Genomic DNA, 24,113 nt, shown 5'->3' on the forward strand with positions numbered 1-24,113 from the left:
GTGCTCCCCCTACTTGGGGACAGGGGGAGTAGACCCTGATAGGGCACAGCGATCCGTTCTCATTGCCATACATGGGGCTGCCTGGCAAGGTGTGGAGAGGATAGGTAGGGGGCACGTCGGTCTTGTAGACCTCACTGCACCCAGTGGCCGGTACAATCCTGGCTCCATTAGGGACGAGCCTGCTGCACATTGAACGCGTTGGCATCCCAGGCACCAGCCTGGCCTCCTACATGCTGCAGGCTGAGACAGGCAGCCTGCAAATGGGAAACTTGTCCTGTTGAGGCCCTGCAGCCAGCTGCTCCCTTCCCTCAACCCTGACTCAGCCTTCCTTGGCAGCAGTGGAAACTTCCAGCAGCTCTTCCTCCCTGCAGGTCACACAGAAAAAATGAAAGAAGCTGTGGCGCTTCTGCTTCTCCTTACTCTCTATTGGCCACAGCAGTAACTAAACAAGGTGGTCTCTCAACACATTTTTGGTGGCCTCAGAGTGCATCCGCCAACTCATGATGGTGGCTGCTCTGACAATCTTTCTAAGCTCAAGCCCAGCTGGCCTGGGAACGTGGGTTGGGAACTCACCAGTGGCCTGCAGAATGCCAGGTTCCTCCAGCTCTGCACACTCCGGCCCCATGTGTCTCCAAAGGCGCTGCCCAGAGGCTGCGCAGTGCAGGATGCCAATCCCTGCTGGCAGTGCCAGCAAACACCAAGGTGCTGCTTCCTCATCCCCCCCTCCCCCCACCACACACACACCATCTCTGCCCAGGACGCTATAATGGCCGCAAAAAAATCTGCTGGTGGCTGCATGCGGCCATGATGGCCACATTTGAGAAACGCTGAGCTAGACTGTCCTCAGAGCTGTGGCAGGAGCTGGCCGTGCATCCGTGCTCAACACAGGTATTTTATCTTTCGCTCGTCTTTGGGTTATATCGTGCCGTTTTGTTTCCCAGGAATTCAACCTGCCAGCTACACAGAAGGGGTGGGGGGATTTCTTCATGAGACAACTCCACCTCCCCCCTTTTTGGAGAGCATTTCTGGGGGAGACCTGCTTTGGGGACCACACACTGCTCCAGACAGGATGGCACAACAGCCATCAGCATTGTGGCGCAGCCTCTGCATGTCACTGCACTGTGACACTGTCATGCCATGATGCAAGAGGGCAAAATGTTGTGGTTTTGCATACCCCCCCTGCATTTCTAGAGGGTCCCATTAACTTGCTGCAGATGAGGCAGGCAGGCCGTGAATTTGGGGCGATCCCAGAAACATTGATCTAGTGCCCAGCATAGGACCATGGAGCTAGCTCTCAGACCTGAGATCCCAAAGGTCCAACCTGACAAAGTTGCATTGCAACTGATTTCATCAGGAACTGACTGCCAGATTTTTCAAAAACCACAAGCTGAAATGGGTCTCAAAAGCAGCCCAAACCTCTGAAAACAAGCCTACACAACACCCCTAAGGACGTACTCCAGCCACCCATCCCACTAGGGCTAATAGTCCCAGCAGTTTGCTTAATGTAGCAACATCATAGACTTCCAAAGCACCTGACCAAATCCAACAAAAACAAAAATGTTGCTGCTTAAATAGCTAGGCCAAATCAATCAGTGAAATTCACGTTTTTTTTTTTAAAGTGAATGGGATGACCAATCATGTGCCTCTGCTCACTTTTTAAAACAAGCATTGCAGTCCATTGGCTGGCAGGCAGAAGCGAGGGAGAGGTTAGAGAACGGAGGGGCATGTGTGCACAGGCACCAATGTTCCTTGGCGCCGGTGAGTGCTCGCGCCCCCCCTCCCTGCCCATATTGGACCCCTCCCCAAATCCATGCCCCGGCCCCGCCTCTTCCCTGAGTGCACTGCATTCCTCCTCCTCCCCCTCCCTCCCAGCGCTTGCTGCGTGAAACAGCTGTTTCGTGGTGCAAGCACTGGGAAGGAGCGGGGCGAAGCAGAACTCGGTAGTGCGCTCAGGGGAGGAGGTGGAGGTGAGCTGGGGCGGGTGGGGAGCTGCCGGTGGGTGCAGAGCACCCACCAATTTTTCCCTGTGGGTGCTCCAACCCAGGAGCACCCACGGAGTCGGCACCTATGGGTGTGTATGACGCTCTGTACCTTGGGGGAACACTGAGCACGCCCATGTTTATCCTTGTAAAATGATTATGTAGTATCTAATGCAAAGTTTGTCATGTTGGGTGTCTTCGGAAGGCTCATGATGCACTGAGCATTGTTGTTATAGTACTGTTATAGTAATTGTTGTTACAGTAATGTTATAGGTTATAATTTCATGTATATAGTTATGAGGCTGAAACTGTGTCTTCATGGCTTAAAATAAGCCCAGGCAAAAACTCTCCAAGAGCAGAGAGGCAGTTCACACCTCATCAGGGCATGTATGGGACAAACCAAGCCCAGCCTCACAGGAACAAAGGACGCTGGCTTAGACAGCAACAAAAGGATCTGTTGGACTCTCCAGTGAGTTATCCCCCTTCCTTTGGTCAGTTTGGGACTGCGATGAGGTAATGCTCACCTGACTCTGAAGGGGGGGCGGGAGGCAAAGCCAAGAGGAAAGAAAGAACATGATCCTATTGGGATCCAGGAAGTGGGCAGGTGAGGGTGAGGATCCACTGGGCCTGGAAACCAAATGATTCTGGGGGACAACTAATGAAATAACAGGAACAGGAGTGCGGGCAAAGGATCAAACGGAGGGAACCTGACTGGGACACCGAGCAGAGAACCCCGGACAGCGCCCACTGCTCCTTGAAGGCATCAAGGGAGCCAGTGGGTGCCGCCCAGAGGAACTCTGCCCGGATGCGTGAATGGACAGTGGATCGGAAATAGGCCCCACAGTCAAATCAGCCAACCTCCTCTCCCTGGTTTTATAGATGGCCATTTTAACCAGGGCAAGGAGGAGAACTAGGAGGTCCCGTGACTTCGTGGGGCCACGGATAGGGAGTGCATAAATAAGAAGGTGAGGGAAAAAGTGCAACCAAAAACGTAACAAAATATTTGTGAGGAGCCAGAATAGGGGCTGCAACCTGGCGCACTCCAGGTAAATGTGCGCCAAGGTCTCCCTCACCCTGCAGAAGGGGCAGGTGTCTGGGATGGGGGTAAACCACGCCAAGTACACGCCCGTGCTCACGGCCTCGTGAAGGAGCCGCCAACTGATATCCCCGGTGGGCCTCGGGACCAGGGTAGAGTATAGGCTGGCCCACTGGGGCTTCTCACCCTCTAGAGGTGGCAAGAGGTCCTGCCACTTTGTGTCGGGGCAGGACGCGAGGGTGAGGAAGTGAAGGGTGTGGAGCACGAGTACGTATAGATGTTTCCTTGGTGCGATCTGGAAACGAACTGGCTGCAAGTCGTGCAGCTGGCTCACGGTGAAGGGGCGGGGGGGCATGACCTTGTCCTGTTATAATAGTGAGCTAAGTGCAAGTGAATTAGGCTGAAACAAATGTATCCTGCAGTGTTACCCATGTGGGTCTGTTACAGGCAGCTGTCCTGTAAGGGGCGTCGGGCTCAGCCTTGCCTGTGACCCAGTGGCCATCCCCCAGCTGAGCCTAGACTGGACTCATTTGCTGTTAGTGACCCCAGCTGCTACAGGGAGAACTCCAGAGTGCAGAGCTCAGTCGGGGAGGAGACCTGGGACAGAGGAGCTGGGGAGCACTGCTCTCTGTGAAGGGCCAGGGGCAGGCAGGCTGAAGAGGGCCATAGGGCTGGAGTTAGTCCCCCTGGTGTCCAGGAAAAGGGGCAGGCCGGAGAGGCACCCTATGGGCTGGTGTTGTAGGGAAGGAAGGAGCTGGGAAGGCCTGGACTCAGAAGCAAGGCTGTGTCCCCCACTGGCTGACAAGAGGCTGAGAAGTCGGAAGTGGCTCAGGGAAGCAGCAGCAGCGTATCTGAAGGAGCAGGCTTAGCTGCTGAGCATTGGATCCCTGGGCCGAACCCCAGAGCAGAGGGTGCGTCTGGGTTTCCTTCCCAGTCCAGAGGCAGGGACGTAAAAGCCCCAGCACAAGGACTCTTGAGCCCAGGTTGAGGCTGAGGACTGGGCCCGGAGGGCAGGTTGAGGAGCAGCCCCAGATGGGTGGCAGGACCTCTTGGGATGTTTGGACATTTAATTGTTCTTTGTTACCCCAGAAGGGGCCTGGACTAGAAATCGCTGAGCCAGAGGGATGGGTTGTGCACAGGAACAAGCCCTCGCAGGTCCAATGAGGAGACCAACAGGGGGTGCTAGAGGTAAAGATCCTGGGAGGCACATGGTGGTGAGTGGTACTGCTGACAGTATCTAAGATTGGAGTTGAGAAGGAGGATGGCCTTATAGTTAGGGCAGTAGCCTGGAACTTGAGACTGAGGTTCAATACCTCATTCCCTTGCAGACTTGCAGTGTGACCTTGGGCAAGTCACATAGCCTCTCTGTGCCTCAGTTCCCTTCCTGCCCAATGGGGATGACAGCCCTGCCCCACAGGGGTGTGCGATGATAAATACAGTAAAGATTGTGAGTTGTTCAGATACTGTAGCTAGGGTACTTCTAAGAGCCCCATTACTAGATACAGTCAAAGTGTTATACTAGCTGAGAAATTAACATGTGATCATGTCATTAAGTCTGGTAATGCACCAGGGGGCATTTGCATGTTTGCTCTTTACTCTGAATGATATTTGCCAGCGTTCCCATAGCTTTTGCATGGGATGTATCTGTTGCACGGGACAGAGTGGTGCAACAGGTTGGGTTAATGGGCACTTGCTTGGGCGGACTTGCCTCGCTCATGTTCAAGTCGACCAAACCTTTTACCTTAAAGCAAGACTCAGAATGCTTCAGGCTTCCTGCGTCCCTCTGATTTCTAACAGCAACACTGATTCCTCAGCCCGGGGCCCAAATCCTGCTTGTCTTCCTCATGGGCATAGTGCCATCATCTCCAGTGGCCTCACAGAGGGGTAAGCTGGGCCAAACAATATCACGTGCAGCAGGCTGGAGCTTGGTAATGTTAGGGGGGCAGTGCTAGAAGAGTAGCCCCATTGGGGGACAGGGATCCAGTTGGCATCATCAGGGGCAGGGTTGGGCCCCGTAGCTCCATCCGGGGTAGGCTGTCCCTGTTGGCATTCGGGAGGGGAAGGGGACAGGGCTGGACTCCAGCAAGACTTATGCAATGAGCCAGTTGGCCAGGTTGTGATCTCCTTGATACTAAGGCCACAGGACAGTGACTTCTTCTTCACATGCTAATTCTGTTCTTAAAAAAAGTAAATTTTATTAAAAGAAAAAGAAAGAAAATACATCTGGAACTTAGGCATTTGCTAGATTTTAAAAGAGCAATTCCAAAAATTAAGCACCCAAACTAGCTTTCTTGGGGGTTCATTTTAAAGGTTACAAGCAAACAAAAGCATCAGGGGTTAGCACAGAGGAGATCCACAACCCAAAATAAGAAATAAACCAGATAGCTTCTAACTAAACATTCCCTATCCAAATTATTCCTTCTAGGTATGGAAAATACTTTTTCATACCTGATTCAAACCTTACACAGCATTTCTGCTTATAGCATTGCTGCTCCGTCCCTGCAGCCCAGAGAACAACTGACAAAGGGAAAGTTTCTTTCCCCATTTAAAAAAGTTCTAGCCTTCCCATTGGCTCTTTTGGTCAGGTGCCCACTTTTTTTTCTTTACCTGGGGGCCTTTTTAACCCTTTATAAGTAAAGCAAGTAAAGAACAGCTACCAAGAGGGATTTTACAGCTAACTGGCTGGCTGAGTATCCATCAAAGGGAGCTATGCCCCCTTTATTTATCACAGGCAGCCATGAATGCAGGGGTATTTATTTGTCTCTCGCAGTGACATGGTTCTGGATGATTCCTTCCTGCAAGTCAACGACCTTGACATTAACTTGTCGGGGTTATTAAATGGCTATGATATGTGGTGTTAACTCTGTCTTTGTCTGTGCTGAGATTTCAACACCTACAAAAGATGAGGGTAATAGAAGAGTGAAATTGATAGGGGGAGAAATAATTAATCTCCTACCGGCCTATCTGCGCCTCTTGACAGCTTTGATTTTGGTTTGATATTCATTTTAATCAGCCCCAGGAAGGCTGGGCTGGGCCTGCTAATGATTTATCTTGGGCTTTAATGCACTGCAAATGCGGCCTGCCATCTTCTCCCTTCCACGCCTTTTCCCATCAGTGCTGACCTGAAGGCCCACCTGCTATCCTAGTCCTGGACTCCACCCTGCCCCCAGCTTGGCCAGTGCACCTCATTCTGGAGCTGGGTGGGAAATTGTTCTCTCCCACCCTGTGAGCTCTTTGAGATTTAAAAAACAAACGTTCCCATCCCAAATCGGGATAAAAGCTGAAACCTCAGATTTTTCCATGACCTGATATTCTGACAATGGTTTCAGGGCAGGTCAATCAAAACGTTTCATTTTGACCATTTTTTGAAATGTTTTGGTTTGATTTCAATCTTTTACATTTTGAACCTTTTAAAAGAACATCAGAATGGCCATACTAGGTCAACCCAAAGGACCCTCTAGCCCAGTATCCTGTCTTCTGACAGTGGTCAAGGACAGGTGTTTCAGAGGGAATGAACAGAACCAGTAATGATCAAGTGATCCAACCCCTGTCGCCCATTCCCAGTGTGACATTGCACTCCATATGCTTTATGGAAATATGCTTATGAATATGACATAACTGGAATATGCTTTACGCTAAATACCCCTTGTATGGTATCATTAGAAAGCTTGTAATCTGAGTGTGTCATCCTATTTGTTTGCATTATTTCTATGTCTGGCATTAGGAGAATAAGATATAAACTTGTATTACTGATGTAAACATGTTAAGTGGAAGCCATTAAGGGTGCTTCAGAATCAATGAACTGTAAATGGCTCTGTTTACTTGCAAACCTTATTGTGTACGTGTGGGCCAGCCCAGGAAGAATGGAGGCTGGGGTCTCACAGGACATGTGACTATGTCACATGATACTGAAATCCATCTTAAATCTGATACTTTTCCATTTAGAAGGAGGGGTGGGGTCCCAGAGAGATAAAAGATTCCCACCTTGTGCCAAAGCTATAAAGGGGGGTGGGAACAGGACAAAGGGGGCTACCAATCATGAGAAAGCCCCTGCTTACCACCTGAGATGTCTGCTGGAACTAACAAGGACGGTACCAGGGGAAAGGATTGGACCCAAACTAGGAAGGAGTCTAGCCTATGAAAGAAGCTTATTGGAATATCTCTGAGGTTGAAATATTACCTGTAATCAGCTGCTTAATGTATTAGGCTTAGATTTGCGTGTTTTTGCTTTATTTTGCTTGGTTACTTACTTTGTTCTGTCTGTTATTATGTGAAACCACTTAAATCCTACTTTTTATACTTAATAAAATCACTTTTGTTTATTAATGAACCCAGAGTAAGTGATTAATACCTGGGGAGCTAACAGCTGTGCATATCTCTCCATCAGCATTATAGAGGGCAGACAATTTATAAGTTTACCCTTGTGACACAATGGTCAATATAGTATGGTGGGTCCTGCGCTTTTCTTGGTGGGGGGGGGGGGCTAAAATATCACCTCTTACCCCTGCTCTTGGGGCACCAAGGGCCCCACTAGTGGCCCAGGAAGGTGGTAAAGGAGAGAAGCAGGGGAGGGGTCTGGGTTTGCTCCTCACTCTGAGTCCCAGCCCCTCTCAACCCCTGCAGGTTCTTACCCTCTTCTCCCTTGGGTGGGATACCTTTAGTCCTTAAACACTGGGGGAAGGAATGTCCCTCCCTTGCTGGGACAGGATCTCCCTTACTCCAGTTTTCTGTTCCTCCAAGTCTCACAGCACACCTTCAAGCTTCAATCCTCTCTCCTTCCCTCCCCCCTGCCTGAAGCAGGGGGTTTTATTAGGTTTCTAACAGGGCCTTAATTGATTACAGGTGCTCCAATTAACCTGTAGCAACCCTCCCTAGTCTACAGGGAACCACGCCTTAATTAACCTAGGGTTTATATACTTCCCTTCTACCACTTCCCACTGCTCCTCCTGTATCACACCCTGTATAAGCTTTGTATAGAGTAAAATGGATTTATTTGGGGTTTGGATCCCATTGGGAACTGGGTGTCTGAGTGCTGGAGAGGTAACCTGCTGAGCTGTTTTTGGTTAAAGTCTGCAGCTTTGGGGGTGTGGCTCAGACCCTGAGTCTGTGTTGCAGCAGGCTGATGTGTTTGGCTCAACAAGAAAGGGTTCTGGAAGCCCCAAGCTGGCAGGGAAAATGGGCTCAGAGGTAATTTCAGCACATCAGGTGAGAGTTCCAAGGGGGTCTCTGTGACCGAACCCATCACACTCAGCTTCTGGCAACAATGACCTTCATGTTAACTCATTGGGGTTATCTGTGCCTCTCAACAACTTTAATTTTGGTTCAATATTCATTTTAATCAGCCCCAGGAAGGCTAGGCTGGGCCTGCTAATGATTTATCTTGGTTGTTAATGCATTGCAAATGAGGCCTGCCTCTTCCCATCCCTGATCTTGGGCCCGATCCTTGAACTCCTGAGAACCTTCAACTGCTACTGATTCCAGCATGGCATGGGGGCTGCTGGATGCACTTGGGACGTCCCAGCTGTGTTCTGTATTCCACTTGGGGGTACTTCTCTAAAATATCCATGATGGTTCAGATGGGGCTACCCCATCTCCTTCCCTGTTCCCCAGCTGCTGGCTCTCTCGTGACCTCTGTTGCAGCCAACAACCAAGTGTGCCTGTCTCTGTGCAATGGAAGGAAGTGTGGCAGGGTCATTGGCTGTGGTTTGAAGCCAGGAAGGACATCTCACTGCAGCTGGGCAGTGGCTTGCTTGGTTTGCTTTAGTGTTTTATTTCTCTACACATGAGTCTGTTTTCAGTTCTTGTTAATACTCCTATTCCCCCCCCAGTGCTGATGTACTGCACCCTTCCCTCTTGCTACCGCCCCTGCTCTGCTTGTACATGCCAGTTCTAACCTTCAACACTGCTATTCTAGCCCACTCCACCCTCCCCACACACAGCTCTGCTGCTGCCCCTCAATCTTGACCCGCATCTCCCTGCCATTCCAGCCCCAGGTGCTCTCGCTGCTGTGCCATTCCCCCTCAGTGCTGACCTGAAGGCCTGCCTGCTATCCCAGTCCTGGACTCCACCCTGCCCCCAGCTCGGCCAGTGCATCTCATTCTAGAGCTGGGTGGGAAATTGCTCTCTCCTGTCTTCCAATCGTGGCCAATTGCCTGCATGCCCCAGAGGGAATGAACAAAATAGGTAATGATCAAGTGATCAATCCCCTGTCGCTCATTCCCAGCTTCTGGCAAACAGAGGCTAGGGACACCATCCCTGCCCATCCTGGCTAATAGCCATTGATGGACCTATCCTTTTAGTGTAAATCAACTAACATTTGGAAAAATCGTTTCAGACTGAAACTACACTTTTTATTCTGAAACTTTTGTTGAAACCATCCCTTTTCCTGCCCACAATTTTGTCCCCAAAGTAGTGGCGGAGCCCCCCTGCAATTCCTACCCTACATTTTCCCATCCCCACCCCCCGCTCTACCAATGCACCTCCAACCTAGCCTGCAGCCCCCCTGCTATTCCTGCCCTATATTGACTGGATGTGATCTCCTTACAGTGCAATATTCTCCCAGGGAGGGGATCCTTGACTGCAATCCTGCAGACCATCCTACCTAGCTTCCTCTCCTTCAGTTAGAGAGCAGTATGACTTGCATTAAGGTGGTGCCTAGAGGCTCTAACTGAGATGCGGGCCCCATTATACTGGGTGCTGTACATACACACTGAGACAGTCTCTGCCCCAGAGAGTTTTAAATCTAAATAGCTATGACAGAGAGAGGACGGCTCATTATTTCCCCATTTCACAGCTGGGGATTTGAGAGATCAAATGACTTTACCAAGGTCATACAGACAGTCTGTGGCTGAATCAGGAATTGAAGCACAGTCTCCTGAGTCCCCATGCAATGTCTGCACCACACACCATCTTTCCTCTCTAAGCAAGTGAGTGTGGCCCACATTCTGCTCTTGATTGTATCAGAGGAATTCAGTAACTGCATAGATCTTTAGTGGAATTGCTCAGGAATTATACCTCTGTAACTGAACAGAGTCTGATTGGGGAGCAGGATAGACACTAGAAAAAACCTAATATGGGATAGTAAATCAGATGCTTGTTAATTTCAGAGAGTCATGTTTAGGGCAAGAAGCAGGTTTTTAAATGAATCAGTGCAAATAAAAATAGAAAACAGAGGGCTGTCTGGTTTACATGGCCCTTTACCACCCGTACTGTCCACTGTGGATCTGGCCTGGAATTTCCTCTAGGAGCTACTGTGCTCTGTGCCTCACTAGGATATGGACCAAGACAGCTGGGACCTAATCTGGGTCAGATCCTTGTTGGCTGGTGGATTGGCTCACTGTACTATGCAGTTCCTTCCACAGACTATCGCTTCTCCAGGAGATGGCCTGCCCTTTGCAAAGGCTTGGTGATGAGTGCCTCAGTAGTTTCACAACATCTAATATATGACTCATCTAGGGTTGCCAACTTTCTACTTGCACAAAACCAAACCCCCTTGCCCCGCCCCCTGCTCCGCCCCTTCTCTGAGGTCCCACCCATGTCCCACCCTTCTCCGAGGCCGAGGCCCCGTCCCCACTCACTCCATCCACCTCTTCCTCTGTCTCTCGCTCTCCCCATGCTCACTCACTCGCTCATTTTCATCGGTCTGGGGAGTGGAGCTGAGGGGTTCAGAGTATGGGAGGGGGCTCCGGGCTAAGGCGGGGGTTGGGGTATGGGAGGAGGTACAGGCTCTGGGCTGGGGGTGTGGGTTCTGGGGTGGGGCCAGAAATGAGGGCTTCAGGGTGCAGGAGGAGGCTCTGGGCTGGGGCAGAAGGTTAAGGGTGCGGGGGGGGGGATGAGGGCTCCAGCTTGAGGTGCAGACTCTGGGGTGGGGCTGGGGGGTTTGGAGGGTGGGATGGGGATCAGGGCAGGGGGTTGGGGTGCAGGAGGGAGTCAGGGGTGCAGGCTCTGGGCAGCGCTTACCTCAAGCAGCTCCTGGAAGCAGTGGCATATCCCCCCTCTGGCTCCCAAGCGGAGACGCGGCCAGGTGGCTCTGCGCGCTGCCCCGTCCACAGGCACCACCCCCGCAGCTCCCATTGGCCGCATTTCTGGTGCTGACTGGAGCCATCAGGATCCCTTTTCAACTGGGTGTTCCCATCAAAAATTGGACACCTGGTCACCCTAGATTCATCCAGGCATCAGCAATAAATGAGTGAGCCTCTCTGCTCTTCCTTAGCTGAACAGGAGAAGAGAGGTGATGATATCCCTGTGGGATGGAAGGAATAGGGCCATGGGGTGGCATCCACTTCCCCCAGGTTTGAATTTGAAGCAAGAGCAGATGGGATCAAATGTTCATCCTGAAGAAACCAGCTCAGTGCTGGTGCAGTGCCATGGGAGAGACTCTGTGTAGAGATATGGCCAATGCCAGCTATGACCTACCCATGCCTGTGGCACTGAAGATAGAATGCAGCAGGTTTAGCCCTCAGAGCATTTGATCGGGCCTACTGTTTGAGCTGGCAGAGGCATGTTTCAGCCAGTGCTTTGCGACACTCCCCTTCAGCTAGGTCACGCTCCTCCTCAATCGTCTGGAGTTCACATCTAGAGCTGGACATCAGTCTGCAGTGACTTCTCGACTCCTGACCTGGTGAAATGCACAGGGGGATTGTGGGCATAAAATCCCAGCTCTCTAGGGCTGCCACTGGAGCTCAAGGAGTGTCTCCATGTGTATGAAAGCTAGGAGCCTCCCACTACCAGACGGCAATGTGATAGGCACCCAGACACCATGCTGATGGGCATTATAAGATGGATGGAGAAAAAGGTTTGAACCCATGTTCATTTACCATTCCATCCAACAGGGGGTCGCAGCGGCAAATGCTCACTAGCCAGGACATTGCAGGACCTACTGGAAGGTCCCCCTCAGAAGGTTGGTGACCACCGTGAGGCCTTTAGGCAGGGAAAGAGAGACTGAGGACCTACAAGGCCACGTCACCCATGTGGAGTAAATGTTCCCCAAGGTTCCCAGAAGAATTATCACATCCTGTGGCGGGTGAGGCAGGCTCTGCAGGCTCACATCTTTGCAATCAGCTGCTTCCTCATTCCAGGTGCAGCAGATGATGCAAAACACAGGTCCTGAGAATCCTGTATGTAGGGAGGTAGGATAATGGCTGGGACTAATTGTACAAGAGAGACACCAATATGCCAAATTTGGGAACAGGCCTGAGAGCTTGATAAAGGTAATCACAGCTCTCTCTGGCTCATACTGTCCTCCCAGGTAATGCCTCCTCTGTCTCTTTGGATGACAAAGGAAGATGCTATCATCCCCTCATCTAAAGAGAAGAAAGGGGGAGTGGGGTGACATGAATATTTCAATTGAGTGGCAGTCTGTCTAGGGGGAAAATGGCTTTTGCTGATCCTGCCAGATTTCCAAAGGTGTGTGTAGCAAATAGGCCCCTCTACAGTTGTGACATGGGTTAGATTACAACCAGGAACATCTTAAAGACTCTCTTAGTTTTAAAAGTAGTTTAATCATACATGACAGATAGAGCACTAGGACAGTCTGGTGACTGACATGCTAAAAGCACCTAAGGATAGGGAGCTCAGTAATGGCCTCAAGCTGCAGCTTGTTGCACTCTTGCTAGGAAAAGGGAGAGCTGTTTTTAGCTGTTTAGCAGCTTCCTCCCAGGTGCCCATCGGGAATACAGAGCTCGATCCATAGCACAGATACACTGACAGTTGACGGCACCAGTAGAAGCAGGTCGACCGTCAGCAGCAGCACTGAATAGTAATATAACTTATCACTCAGAGCTTCAGGCTGATCACGGAGAGACCTGAAGTCACTGGCAGCCCTCTCTCCTGCTATGACTCCTGCAGTTCACAGAGGACCATACTGCGCATTGCCAGAGTCTTTGCGGCAGACCTGGTGAGCAATTTCTCCTGCAGCAAAGGCTGGAGGGAAGTGTAAGATTCGAGGTTGCAATGAGAGAGTACAGGCCTCGGATCTGGATCTGTGTGGATCTCCAGAAGTTTACACAGATCCCTTAGGGCCTTCGCCGATGCCAGAGCGCTGCTGTCGTTCAGTGGCTTCTGCAGGTACATTCTCACCAGGTTCTTCATTTTATAAAGACCAAATGTGGGAATCTTTTCCTTAATTAAGGGCAGGGTGTCCAGGTAACCACAGACAGTTGTGCAGAAGTCCCATTTCTTGGCAAAAGAATCCAAGGCTTTAAAGAGAACAGTGAGCTCCGATGTCCAGAAGTTATATACAACTAAGATGGGCTTGGGAACAGAGCGGAGATAGCAGAGAAAGTGCTCTAGCCCTGTCTCAAGGGAGACGCCTTGTGAAATCAAACTGAGCACAGACTCTGGGGTTTGTATCACAGCCTTAAAGCTGTTTTCTCCATTTGCTGCAGCCAGCTGAGTGATCATCTGTGCTGGAGTAGGAAAATGGCAGAATCAGGAACTTTAGAGACATCATATAGCATCAGTAATGCAGAGAGAACTGGGATATGAGGAGCTGAGAGAAAGGGGTTAGAGGGCCCAGTGATCTCTTAGTTCTTGTCAAACTCTGGTATTGTAGGGACCCCCTGCCTACTAGCTGGAGATCTTTGCCTTCTGTAAGTGATGCCTGGGTGTAAAGGCAGCATTGGGGGAGGAGGTTCCCAGCTAGTCCATCCTGCTGTCTCCTTTCCAAGCAGATGAGAATGCTTGTTCATAGAGCTAAGCGAGGTCCTGATCAGAGAAGGCTTAGATTCCAATTATTTATTCACCTGATGTAACACACTAGCAAAGTGTGCTTCTTTGTTCCTCTAGTGGCAGGCAAATATAAGAGGATATCAGCCCTGCTGCTGCCTCCTGCTAATGGAGTTAGTCCTTTAGTGCAAGTGGCAGGGGCCTGTGCTTTGGAGCTAGATGGCTCAGGTTCAGTGAAGACTCAGCTATGGTCATTACAATAGTCACTGGGTTGCTCTGTAAAGCACTTTGTCCCCATAGTGATTGGCACTATAGAAATATCACGGGTAGAAGGATAAACAAGGGGGAGTGGATCTGGGCCTAGCCAGAGAGTGAAAGGCTCAGGATTTTCTTGATGCTGGGGGCTGATTTGTTTGAAGCCCTGTATGACTGCACGTGTGTAACCTGAACTGGATTTGGAGTTTGTAGGAACTCCAGAAGGAAGATCTGCTCTGGATTGGTTAATAGCAGAGCAGGAGCAGGAGCTGCTATAGAAGCTCCTATCCCCTGCCCATACCACGCAGGTTATCTGCTAATAGAGATTCTCAATGAGCAAAGCAGACTCACTGTCTTTGTTGACCTTCATGTCGAAGAACACCAGCGTGCTTCCCCCAAAGCCAGCGCTGGCCACGACCCCAGAGCCTGGCGCACTGCTTTCCCATTCGAACTGCAGGTATGAGGAGGAGTCCTTGCTGCCCTCTAGCACGCTGGAGAGCTGCAACAGAAAACCAGAGAGAATGCACCATGCTCCCAGTAGTGCCAAGAATCAGCCGGGTTCACCTGCACTAGGAGGAAGCCCTGTGCATATGCTGAGAGGTGGAAAAGGAGGCTAGGCAAAGGTGGCTGAGCCGGTGGGTAGAGGAGTGGCCGAGTTTAAAGTCTGTGCTCTAATGCCTGTCTAGGTAACCACCTTGACACTGGTGTGAGCTTGGGACCGCCCACCCCCAAAGGGAAAGGAGAAGGAGGAGGCAGAAAAGTCTTGTTCCATGGTCTTGTCTGATTTCTCGATACTCATCTCTAATGCTGTGGGAGCCAGATGAAAAACAAAAAAGTGGATGGGAATGGATGATGCTTCCTTTTCATATTCTTTTTCTCCAGGTTTTCACTGGCACCTCACAATTTTGAAATCTCACCTGACGTGAAATATGTTGACCTACTTTGCAGTTGGTTGAAAAATGGGGGCACATATTTTGAAATGAAAAAATTCTCCAAGCTTTATTGTTTTTTCTTGGTTTTCAGCAAAATTTGAAATGTTTTGGGCAGAATTTTGAGACATTTCTGATAATTTCTCCTCTCTCTTTGTCTCTCTCACCCCCTTGGTATTTATGAAGCACTCAGACTAAGCACTGTAAGGCTCTGTACTCCTTGGACAAATGCAGGGTTGCTTCCTATGTGGCATTCTCCAATCCTCTTTCCATTACAGATGTGCCTGCACTTCTGCCATTCTGCTTGGGAGACTAGTCTGGAGTTTAATAGATCTGCAGCTTAGGAAATTGTTGTGTCTTGTAAACACAATCTGCAAAAACCACCCTGTCGAGTCAGGTCCCAAATAATTGTGGTTACTAAATAGATCTTAACAGGCAGGGCTACACTCCACACAGCTGGCTGGTTGGGCTCTGGTGGCTTCTAGAACATGGTGAACGCCACTGGAGGGCTCACCAGTTATTTAAAGGGACACTACCCTTTTCCAATAGACTACAGAAATATTGCCTGCTGTCCAGCTTACATAATCTTCTTCTGCTCAGTTTCATTTAATTCATGCGAGTTTATACCCCTTGAAACAATTCTTCTCTCTCCTTTGCATACTAGGAACACATTGTATGTCAGGGCTTGATTCTGCTCTCATTTACACTGGTATAAATCAGAAGGAAGTCCATAATCAATGGAGTTACCCAAGGTCAAAAGCACTGTGCTGACTTTTCCTTTCTATTCACAGCAGTTGAGAGGCTAGGTCTTGCTGCCACTCCCCTGGAATGAGAAATCAGTTGTTCTGCTTCCACTTTTCCACAGAAGGTATCCTGCGTATGAAAGATCCCAGAGTTTGTGCCATCAACGGCCCACAGCAAACTAGCCCTTGCTGCATCATATCTAGACCGAGGTGTGGGCCAGGGGTCAGACCCAGAGCTCTCGAGTTCCTATCTAGGGTCTGACACTGGCACCTTGTGTGTGCTGGGATACAACTGCTGTCCCTTGCTGTGTCTCAGTTTTCCCACCTGCAAACGGAGAGCGATGGCTTTAAGCACTCTACTGGGCTGCAGGAAATGTGGGTTCAATTTCTGGTTCTGCCATGGGACTGCAAGGTGACATTGGGCAAGCCACTTCCCTCCCATCTGGACAATGGAGACACTGATACTGACCGTTGAGATCTTCTGCTCTCTATATAGTCATCGGCACCACCCTTCTACAGAAGGGGAACTGAGGCACAGAGAGATGTGATGTGCCCAAGGTCATGCAGCTGGCCAATGGCAGAGCCACAAACAGAACCCAGCTCTCACAAGGGGAGAAGGGATAAATACCAGGGAAGGAAAGGCGTTATTTAAGTTTAGGGCCAATGTTGGCATAAAAACGAATGAATGTGAAATGGCCATCAGCAATTTAAGGCTCGAAATTAGATCAAGATTTCTAACAATCAGAGGAATGACAATCTGGAGCAGCCTCCCAAGGGGAGCAGTGGGGGCAAAAAATCTAACTGGTTTCAAGACTGAGCTTGATAAGTTTATGGAGGGATGGAATAATGAGACTGCCTATAATGGCATGTGGCCCATCAGTGACTGCTAAGTAGTAAATATCCCCAATGGCTGCTGATGGGACAGTAGATGGGGAGAGCTCTGAGTTACTACAGCAAATTCGTTCCTAGGTGTCTGGCTGGTGCATCTCGCGCACATGCTTAGGGTCCAACAGTCTGCCATATTTGGGGTTAGGAAGGACTCCCCCCCTCCCCCACCCAGCTCACATTGGCTGAAGCCATGGAGTTTTTGGCCTTCCTCTGCAGCATGCAGTCACTTGCAAGTTTAAACTAGTGCAAATGGCAGATTCTCTGTAACTTGAAGTCTTTAAATCATGATTTGAGGACTTCAGTAGCTCAGCCAGAGGTTCAGGGTCTATTACAGGAGTGGGTGGGTGAGGTTCTGTGGCCTACAGTGTGCAGGAAGTCAGACTAAATGATCACAACGGTCGGTTCTGGCCTTCAAGTCTATGAGTCTAAGTCCCAGTCCAATGCTCTAGCCAGAGCCGTAACCAAGGCAGGGCGAATGGGAAGGCACCCAGGCCACAAAGCTGCGGAGGCAGAAAAATGGGGCAGAAACAGAGGTGACATGTAAAGCCCCAGGTGGCAAGGCTTGGGCGGACCAGCCTCACGCACCAGGGTTAGGGAGAGAGTGCCATCTCCAGCCCCTGACTCTCCTCAGTGGGCCACCCAGCCTGTCTGTGTTAAGGTTGGGGGGGGGGGGGGGAGGGAGTAGCAAAAATCTCAGGGGCATGTGACTGATAGCAGAGAAATTCCATTTGGGGTTGAGGTTGCCAATTTTCTAATCCCACAAATCTGAACACCCTAGCCACGCCCCTGCCCTGCCCCTTCCCTGAGGCCCCGCCCCGCTCACTACATTCCCCCTCCCTTGGTGGCTCACTCTCCCTCACCCTCACTCACTTTCACTGGGCTGGGGCAAGGGGTTGGGGTGTGTGTGTTGGGGGGGGTGAGGGCTCTGGGTGGGGGTGCGGCTTTGGGGTGGGGCTGGGGCAGAGGGGTTCAGGGTGTGGGAGGGAGTTCTGGGCTGGTGCAGAGGAGGTAAGGGCTCTGGGGTGGCGCTGCAGATGAGGGGTTTGGGATGCAGGAGGGGGCTCCAAGCTGGGGAGTGGGGTGGAGGGGTTCAGGATGTGGGGGGGGGGGGCTCTGGGCTTGGGCAGGGAGTTGGGGTGCAGGTGGATGAAGGCTCCGTCTGGGGGTGCAGGCCCTGGGGTAGGGTGGGGGAGGAGGGCTTTGGGGTACAGGAGGGGGCTCTGGGTTTGGGGGGGGGCTCAAGGCTGGGGCGCCGGGGGGGCTAAGGCAGGCTTCCTCCCTGTCCTGGCACCGCGGACCGTGCTGTACCCCAGAAGCAGCCAGTAGCAGGTCCAGCTCCTAGGCGGAGGCGCGGCAGGCGGCTCTGCGCGCTGCTCTCGCTCACAGGCACTACCCCCGCAGCTTCCTTTGGCCGCGGTTACCAGCCAATGGGAGTGCGGAGCTGGTGCTCGGGGTGGGGGTAGGGAGTGCGGAGCCAGGACAGGTAGGGACTAGCCTGCCTTAGCCCTGTAGCACCGCCAACCAGACTTTTAACTGCCCGGTGGGCAGTGCTGACCAGAGGTGTTCCGCTCAAAAACCGGACACCTGGTCACCTTATTTGGGGGGGTTGCCAGATTCCATTTTATATTCCTGGCTTCCATTTTGAATAAGCAAGAGTCACTCCACCATTAGAAGCTGTAGGTCACAGAACATGAAAAACAGAATTGGTGGGAAAAACAAATTGGCGGGAAAAAGGTGGTGAACAACAATGCTAAAAATAGAAGAAGATCATACCACTGTCAGGTAAATAATGATCCCAGGCTAAAAATAGAATTAACAGTTTAGAATGTTGACAGCTGGCATGTGTCCAAGGAGGATCTGACAGGAAGGTATTGACAGAAGTGTATAGAAAGGATCTGACAGAACGGTATAAAGGTCAGTGTGTCAGTTGAGTTGGATTGAGAGCTGGTGGGAGTCGAGAGCTGACGGTTGAGAGAGCTGGCAGAGAAAGAAGGAGAGCAGCAGAGGGAGCCCTGCCCTGCCACTGGAGTGCACAGAGAGAGAGAGAGAGATAAGAAGCAGAGACCTGAGGAGAAGAGGCAGAGAGAGAGCGTGCAGGACAATGCAGCAGAGTAAGTTTGTCAGACAAAGTTCTAGTTCTGGTATAGTATAGTGTTAGTGTATATGTGTGTGGATGGGTTTATAAAGATCTATTTGCGTGTGGTAATTGTAAAAGGAATTTATACATGTAGGACCTAAAAATGTATTTAAAAACTGGTGTCAGTGACCTGTGAACAACTGATCACCAAAATCAGGGTGCATCACTTAGCATCACTTTGCACTGTAAAGCAATATGGTTTGGGGTGCTCTTTAACTTGTGGAAGGGATTTGTGTCCTATAAGATCAATAAGGGATTTGTGACAGGGACTGGGTTTATAACATCTATAAGAGGTGTTAATATTAAGAAAGGGTGATCTTTAGCTTGTTGTGAGGAATAACATCAATAAAGGGTGCCTTGTTTAAAACACGGCTTATGTCACTCATTTATCGGAGGGCTGTATCCATGCCCTCTAAGATTTTTCCTTAACCACCCTGGAGACCCATATCTAATGAGAACAGATTAGTCATCTCAGGGTACCCAAATTCTGTTTTTGGGGTATCAATCCCGTGTGCCCCCCACCCCAAACCCTGTAACTTGTGAGTGGAAAAAAGATGAACAAAATTGGTAGGGGCACAAATATGCTTGCTCGCCTCAGGCGCTAAAATGCCCAGTTATGTCTCTGGTTCTAGTCCCTAGGCCATAATTGTGCCTATGTCTCGGGCTGCTGGAAGGATTACTTAGGTACTATATGTGCCATGCTGTGAAGTTGAAATGTGCTCTGCATTACTGCCATGGTGGCTGCTGCTGACTGAAATTGAATTGGAATCTGGGGGGCTTCTGTGAGATTAGAATTCTCCTGCCAAATCTGAGGGCTCACAGGAAATTGTGGCTTCTGCTGTGCCATTTTTCAACTAGTGGAACAGATTGTTTGCTCAGTCAGGGAGCATGAACTCAGCTCCCTGCCAGACAGGAAATGGAGGAGGCCTTGCATAAAAACCCAGCAGCTGGCCCCTCTCCCCACCAGTCACATTTCCTGTCAGTGCCGGAGTATCCCCAGTGTCCTCAGGAACGAAAAACCACTCAGCGAAACTCTCTTACTGTTAAATGTTGCTACATCCCAGCCAAGCACATCTGCACATTGTTACTGTGTAGTAACACACGGAGATAGCCCCAAGCTGTGAAATTTTGGGGGAAAATTTCCTAACGAGCCTATGTGACTCAGGAGCATAAATTCCATCTACAAAAGTGACTTAAGAACCTAAACCCCACTGATTGTTAGTGGGATATAGGCTCCTAAATCCAGGTCCCCCACGATATTTAGGTGCCTGCCATTGAAATCAATGAGAGTTAGGTGCCAAAATACCTTTGAGGATCTGGGCCTGAGTGACAAAAAGTCACTTCTGAAAATGGGATTTAGGCAACTTTTGAAAATTCAACTCCTGATTGGGATTAAGATCTGAATCTGAACTTTCCTAAAGTTTGGGGGTCGGGTTTCAGAGATTCCATGGCCAGAAGGGACCATTGTAATCATCTAGTCTGACCTGTATAGCACAGGCCAAAGAACCCCCCCAAAATAATTCCTAGCACAGATCTTTTAGAAAAACATCCAATCTTGATTTTAAAATGATCAGTGATGGAGAATCCACCACGACCCTTGGTAAACTATTCCAATGGTTAATTCCTCTCATTATTAAAAGTGTATGCCTTATTTCCAGTCTGAATTTGTTTAGCTTCAACTTCCAGCCATTGGATCGTGTTCTAGTTGGGCATTGACTTGGGGGTCCAGTTCCCCTGTTTCCAAACCAACCCACTGTTGATAATTTTGGGCAGGGGAGTTAAGAGGGAGAGAATCACCAAATGACCAAGACAGAGATTGAGACCAAGTAATCTGTGAACTACACAATCTGTATGTGAGGTCAGTTGTCTCTAGTTAGAGAATTCACAGCACACCTGGACTCTGTTGCTAGCCCATACACTAAAGGCAACAATTCTAGGTCTTAGCTTCTCCTCTTACACTACTGTTACACTGATGTAACCCCGCTGATAATGGTGGAGTTACTCCTGATTTACACTGATGTAAATGGGGAGATTCAGGACACAGTCATAAGAGGAAGTTACTTACCTGTAACTGGAGGTTCCTTGAGATGTGTGGTCCCTATTTGTATTCCAAACGTGGGTGTGCATGCCCGCCACACGCCGGAAGGTTTTCCTAGCAGTGTCCGTTGACATGCACGTGCATCGTGCGTCGTCTTGTACTCCCAGCTGAGGCTATATTAGGCCATGTGGATTGACGCCACTCCAGTGACACTCTTAACACTGAGTAGTGCAGTCCACAACTGAGGGGATGGATGGCACACCTCTTCAAGACCCTCCAGTTACAGGTAAGTAGCCTCCTCTTCTTCTTTGAGTGATGGTCCCTATATTTATTCCAAACATGAGTAAGTACCGAGCAGTGATCAGTGTGGAGAGGGGTGTGAGGATGCGAGAAGCAGTGCAGTGTGTAGTACGGTGCATCCCACTGACGCATTGTCAGCCCCCCCTTGGGCAATGGCGTAATGGGATGTGAATATGTGCATGGAGCACCATGTCGCTGCTCAACATGTGACTTGCCAGAAGACATCCATCAGGCAGGCGGATGTGGTTGCTTGCGCTTGTGTAGAGTGCACCATAATTCTGTCAGGCGGTGGCATGTTGGTTTGGGACGGAAGACAAGGAGGTGAACAGACTGATTGAGGTGGAACTGCAAAACCAACTATGGGAGGAACTTAGCATGCAGCTGTCAATAAATCTTATCCTTGTGAAATACTGTGTGTGTGGGGGGTGGGGGTCAGCGATCATGGCTGCTAGTTCGCTGACCCATCTAGCCGACGTTATAGCCACTAGGAATATTGCTTTCATGGAGAGATGGGAGAGGGAGCATGTCGCCATTGGCTCGAAGAACGGCTTCGTGAGGGCAGATAGAAGAAGGGTAAGGTCCCATGGGGGCGTGGGCTTAAGTACTGTGAGGAAACTGTTGAGGAGACCTTTTATGAAATGAATGGTGGTAGGGTGCGTGAACACCGAGCTGCCATCGACAGCGGGGAAAGGCACTAAGTGTGGCCAGGTGGACCCATACAGAGCTGAGAGCAAGGCCCAACATTTAGAGTTTGAGGAGATAATTGAGGATGATAGGTATGGGTATTGGTCTCAGGTGATGGTGATGGTCATGAGGACATGAGGTGAAGCATTTACATTTAGCTCAGTAGTAGGTCCTGGGGCATGGTGCTGGATGAAGGGGGTGAAGGGGGTACAGACCAGGACCTTGGAAGGGTCAGTCCACCAGGTGAGGGAAGGCCAGAACCATCTTTGGGACAATGATTTTGGCATCCAACTGGTCCCTTGTAGGGTCTGTAAATGGAAAGGAGCCACATTTGGAGGCAACGCATGTGCAGACATGCATGTGATATCACATAGGTGCAGGCTGCCATGTGCCAGCGGAGGGAGAGGAAATGGCGGACCGTTATGCGAGGGTTGCAGCGTAAGTCCACAACTATGGCTGTCAACATCCCAAAGCGGTCTGCTGGAAGGAAGGCCCATGTCACAATGGGTTTGAGCCGTGCCCCATTGAAACTGATTGTCTGAGTAGGTACAAGCACGGATTTCTCCTCCCAGGTAGGGTACATTAAGTGGCCAATGCAGAACATCGGTGCTGCCACTGCCATCACAATGCCGAATGGGAGCACTCCAAACTGTTATTGGTGTTGTCTCACCCGGAAACGGAGAAATTTTAAAGTGGATGGGTGACTGTCAATGTGGAAAGAGGCATTCTTCATGTCAAGAGCTGCGAACCAGGCCCTGTGGGAAAGGGAGGAGATGATAGATGCCAGTGTCATCAGGAGCCGAAAATTAGGTATGGGGAGGTGCCCTCCGCCCTTCTATGAAAGGAGGAAGTACAGGCAGTAAAACCGCCTGCCTGCGAAGGGAGGTCTCATGGGCACTACTGTGCCCTTTGAAATAAAAGCATCTGCTTCTTGCTGTAGTAGACATTGCTGGGAAGGATCCCCGGGAAGTGGGGGCAGTGGGGAGGAAAAGAAAGAAATTCTATGGAGTATCCTTGGTGGATGATCTCCAATACCCAACGGTCCATCATGATCTTGCCCCAATAGTGGGCGAACAGGGCAAGCTGGCCCCCAGAGATGACCTGGGGGGCCGCAGGTGGCAACGGGGACGGTTCGCAGTTCTCAACCGTGATGTCAAAACTGTGTCTTGGTTTGTTGGTGGGCCAGGGTGGAGGAGGTGGCCATGACAGACACTGTGGGTGGCTGTCACTGGGGTCGGTGGTGCCTACGGGTGTGTGTGTGTGTGTGTGTGCCGCTGATACTAGGCCAGGTAGGGTGCATATGGCTGGGGATGGAATGATTGGTGCTGCTGTTTGCGTTGGAGAGCTAGGGTATAGATCCCCATGGAGCGCAAAGTTGCTCTAGAGTCTTTAAGCGAGTGAAGGGACTAGTCTGTTTTGGCAGAGAACAACTTGTCCTCGTCAAAGGAGAGGTTTGGACCTCCCGAGGAAAGCCGGAGGACTGCACTCAGGAATCTTGTCACATGATGACACCCATGGCAAGGGAGCGCAAAGACCCGCCCGTGGCATCGACTGCCAGTTGGAGGCCCACTTTGGCCACCAGGCACCTCTCTTCCACCAGGGCATTAAACTGTTGGTTCTTGCTAGAGCAGCATTGTTGTTGAAATCATACTTATCCAGCAGAACCTGGTAATTTGCAATTTGGCATTGCAGTGCTGCCAAGTAGCCCTTTCCCCCCAAAAGGTCTAGACGCTTGGCTGCCCGGTCTGGTGGACTGGACTTGTGTGTGCTGGTGCACCCGTTCCATCGCTGCATGCATAACCAGAGAGCTGGGGGATGGGTGGGAGAAGAGAAAGTATGTCGCCTTAGTACTGGCCTGTCACACATTTTGGTGTGGATGTAAAGGAAGCAGGAGTGTGCCACACTGTCCGTGTGGGCTGAAGGATAGCATCATTAATGGGCAGTGCCAGCCATTACGGTCCCTGTGGTTGGAGGATGTCCTGCAGTTGATGGTGCTGGTCCTGGACCTCCTCTAACGGTATGCCCAGATCCTCAGCTACCTGCTATAACTGGACGAGATATTGCCTTTGGTCATCAGGGGCCATAGAAAGGGAGGAATGAGGGTTTCGTCAGGCAGGCCGCGGTGAGTCAGTAGGACCCCGTTCATTCACTGGCATGGGTAGCTCACAGGCAAGCAATGGAGAAGGCAGGTAGGGCAGCTGCAGTTGCTCCATCAGGAGAAGAGGCTCCAAACATCTAGGAATCTGAGGGATGTTTCTGGAAGCATTGGAGAACCGAGGTGGTGTTCGTGGGGATGTTTGGACCGGTAGGTGCGAAGGCAGTGGGTGGATGGGCGGTGCGCGAGCTGGAGACCGGTCAGGGCAGGCAGATGCTGGGACAACCGGCAATATCACCAGATCCTTCTTGTGCTTCAATTCATTCTTGGTATGGGGAAGCTTAGCACTGGTGCAGCAGTTTTG

At 50.5% G+C, this 24,113-nt stretch overlaps 1 protein-coding gene across 1 annotated transcript in view; it reads right to left on the reverse strand.

Moving 5' to 3' along the window:
• Positions 1-12,493: 12,493 nt before the first annotated feature.
• The window catches only part of LOC135884731 (protein PML-like), a 36,944-nt gene continuing 25,324 nt past the window's right edge, over positions 12,494-24,113 (reverse strand). The window contains exons 8-9 of the mRNA XM_065412259.1: positions 14,287-14,434; positions 12,494-13,421 (exon numbers count right to left, since the gene is read on the reverse strand). Coding sequence (XP_065268331.1) covers positions 12,847-13,421; positions 14,287-14,434 — 723 coding nt within the window. The 3' untranslated portion in view covers positions 12,494-12,846. The remainder of the gene's footprint in view (positions 13,422-14,286; positions 14,435-24,113) is intronic.

The sequence above is a fragment of the Emys orbicularis genome, chromosome 10, assembly GCF_028017835.1.
Source record: "Emys orbicularis isolate rEmyOrb1 chromosome 10, rEmyOrb1.hap1, whole genome shotgun sequence".
NCBI classification, from domain to species: domain Eukaryota; kingdom Metazoa; phylum Chordata; order Testudines; family Emydidae; genus Emys; species Emys orbicularis.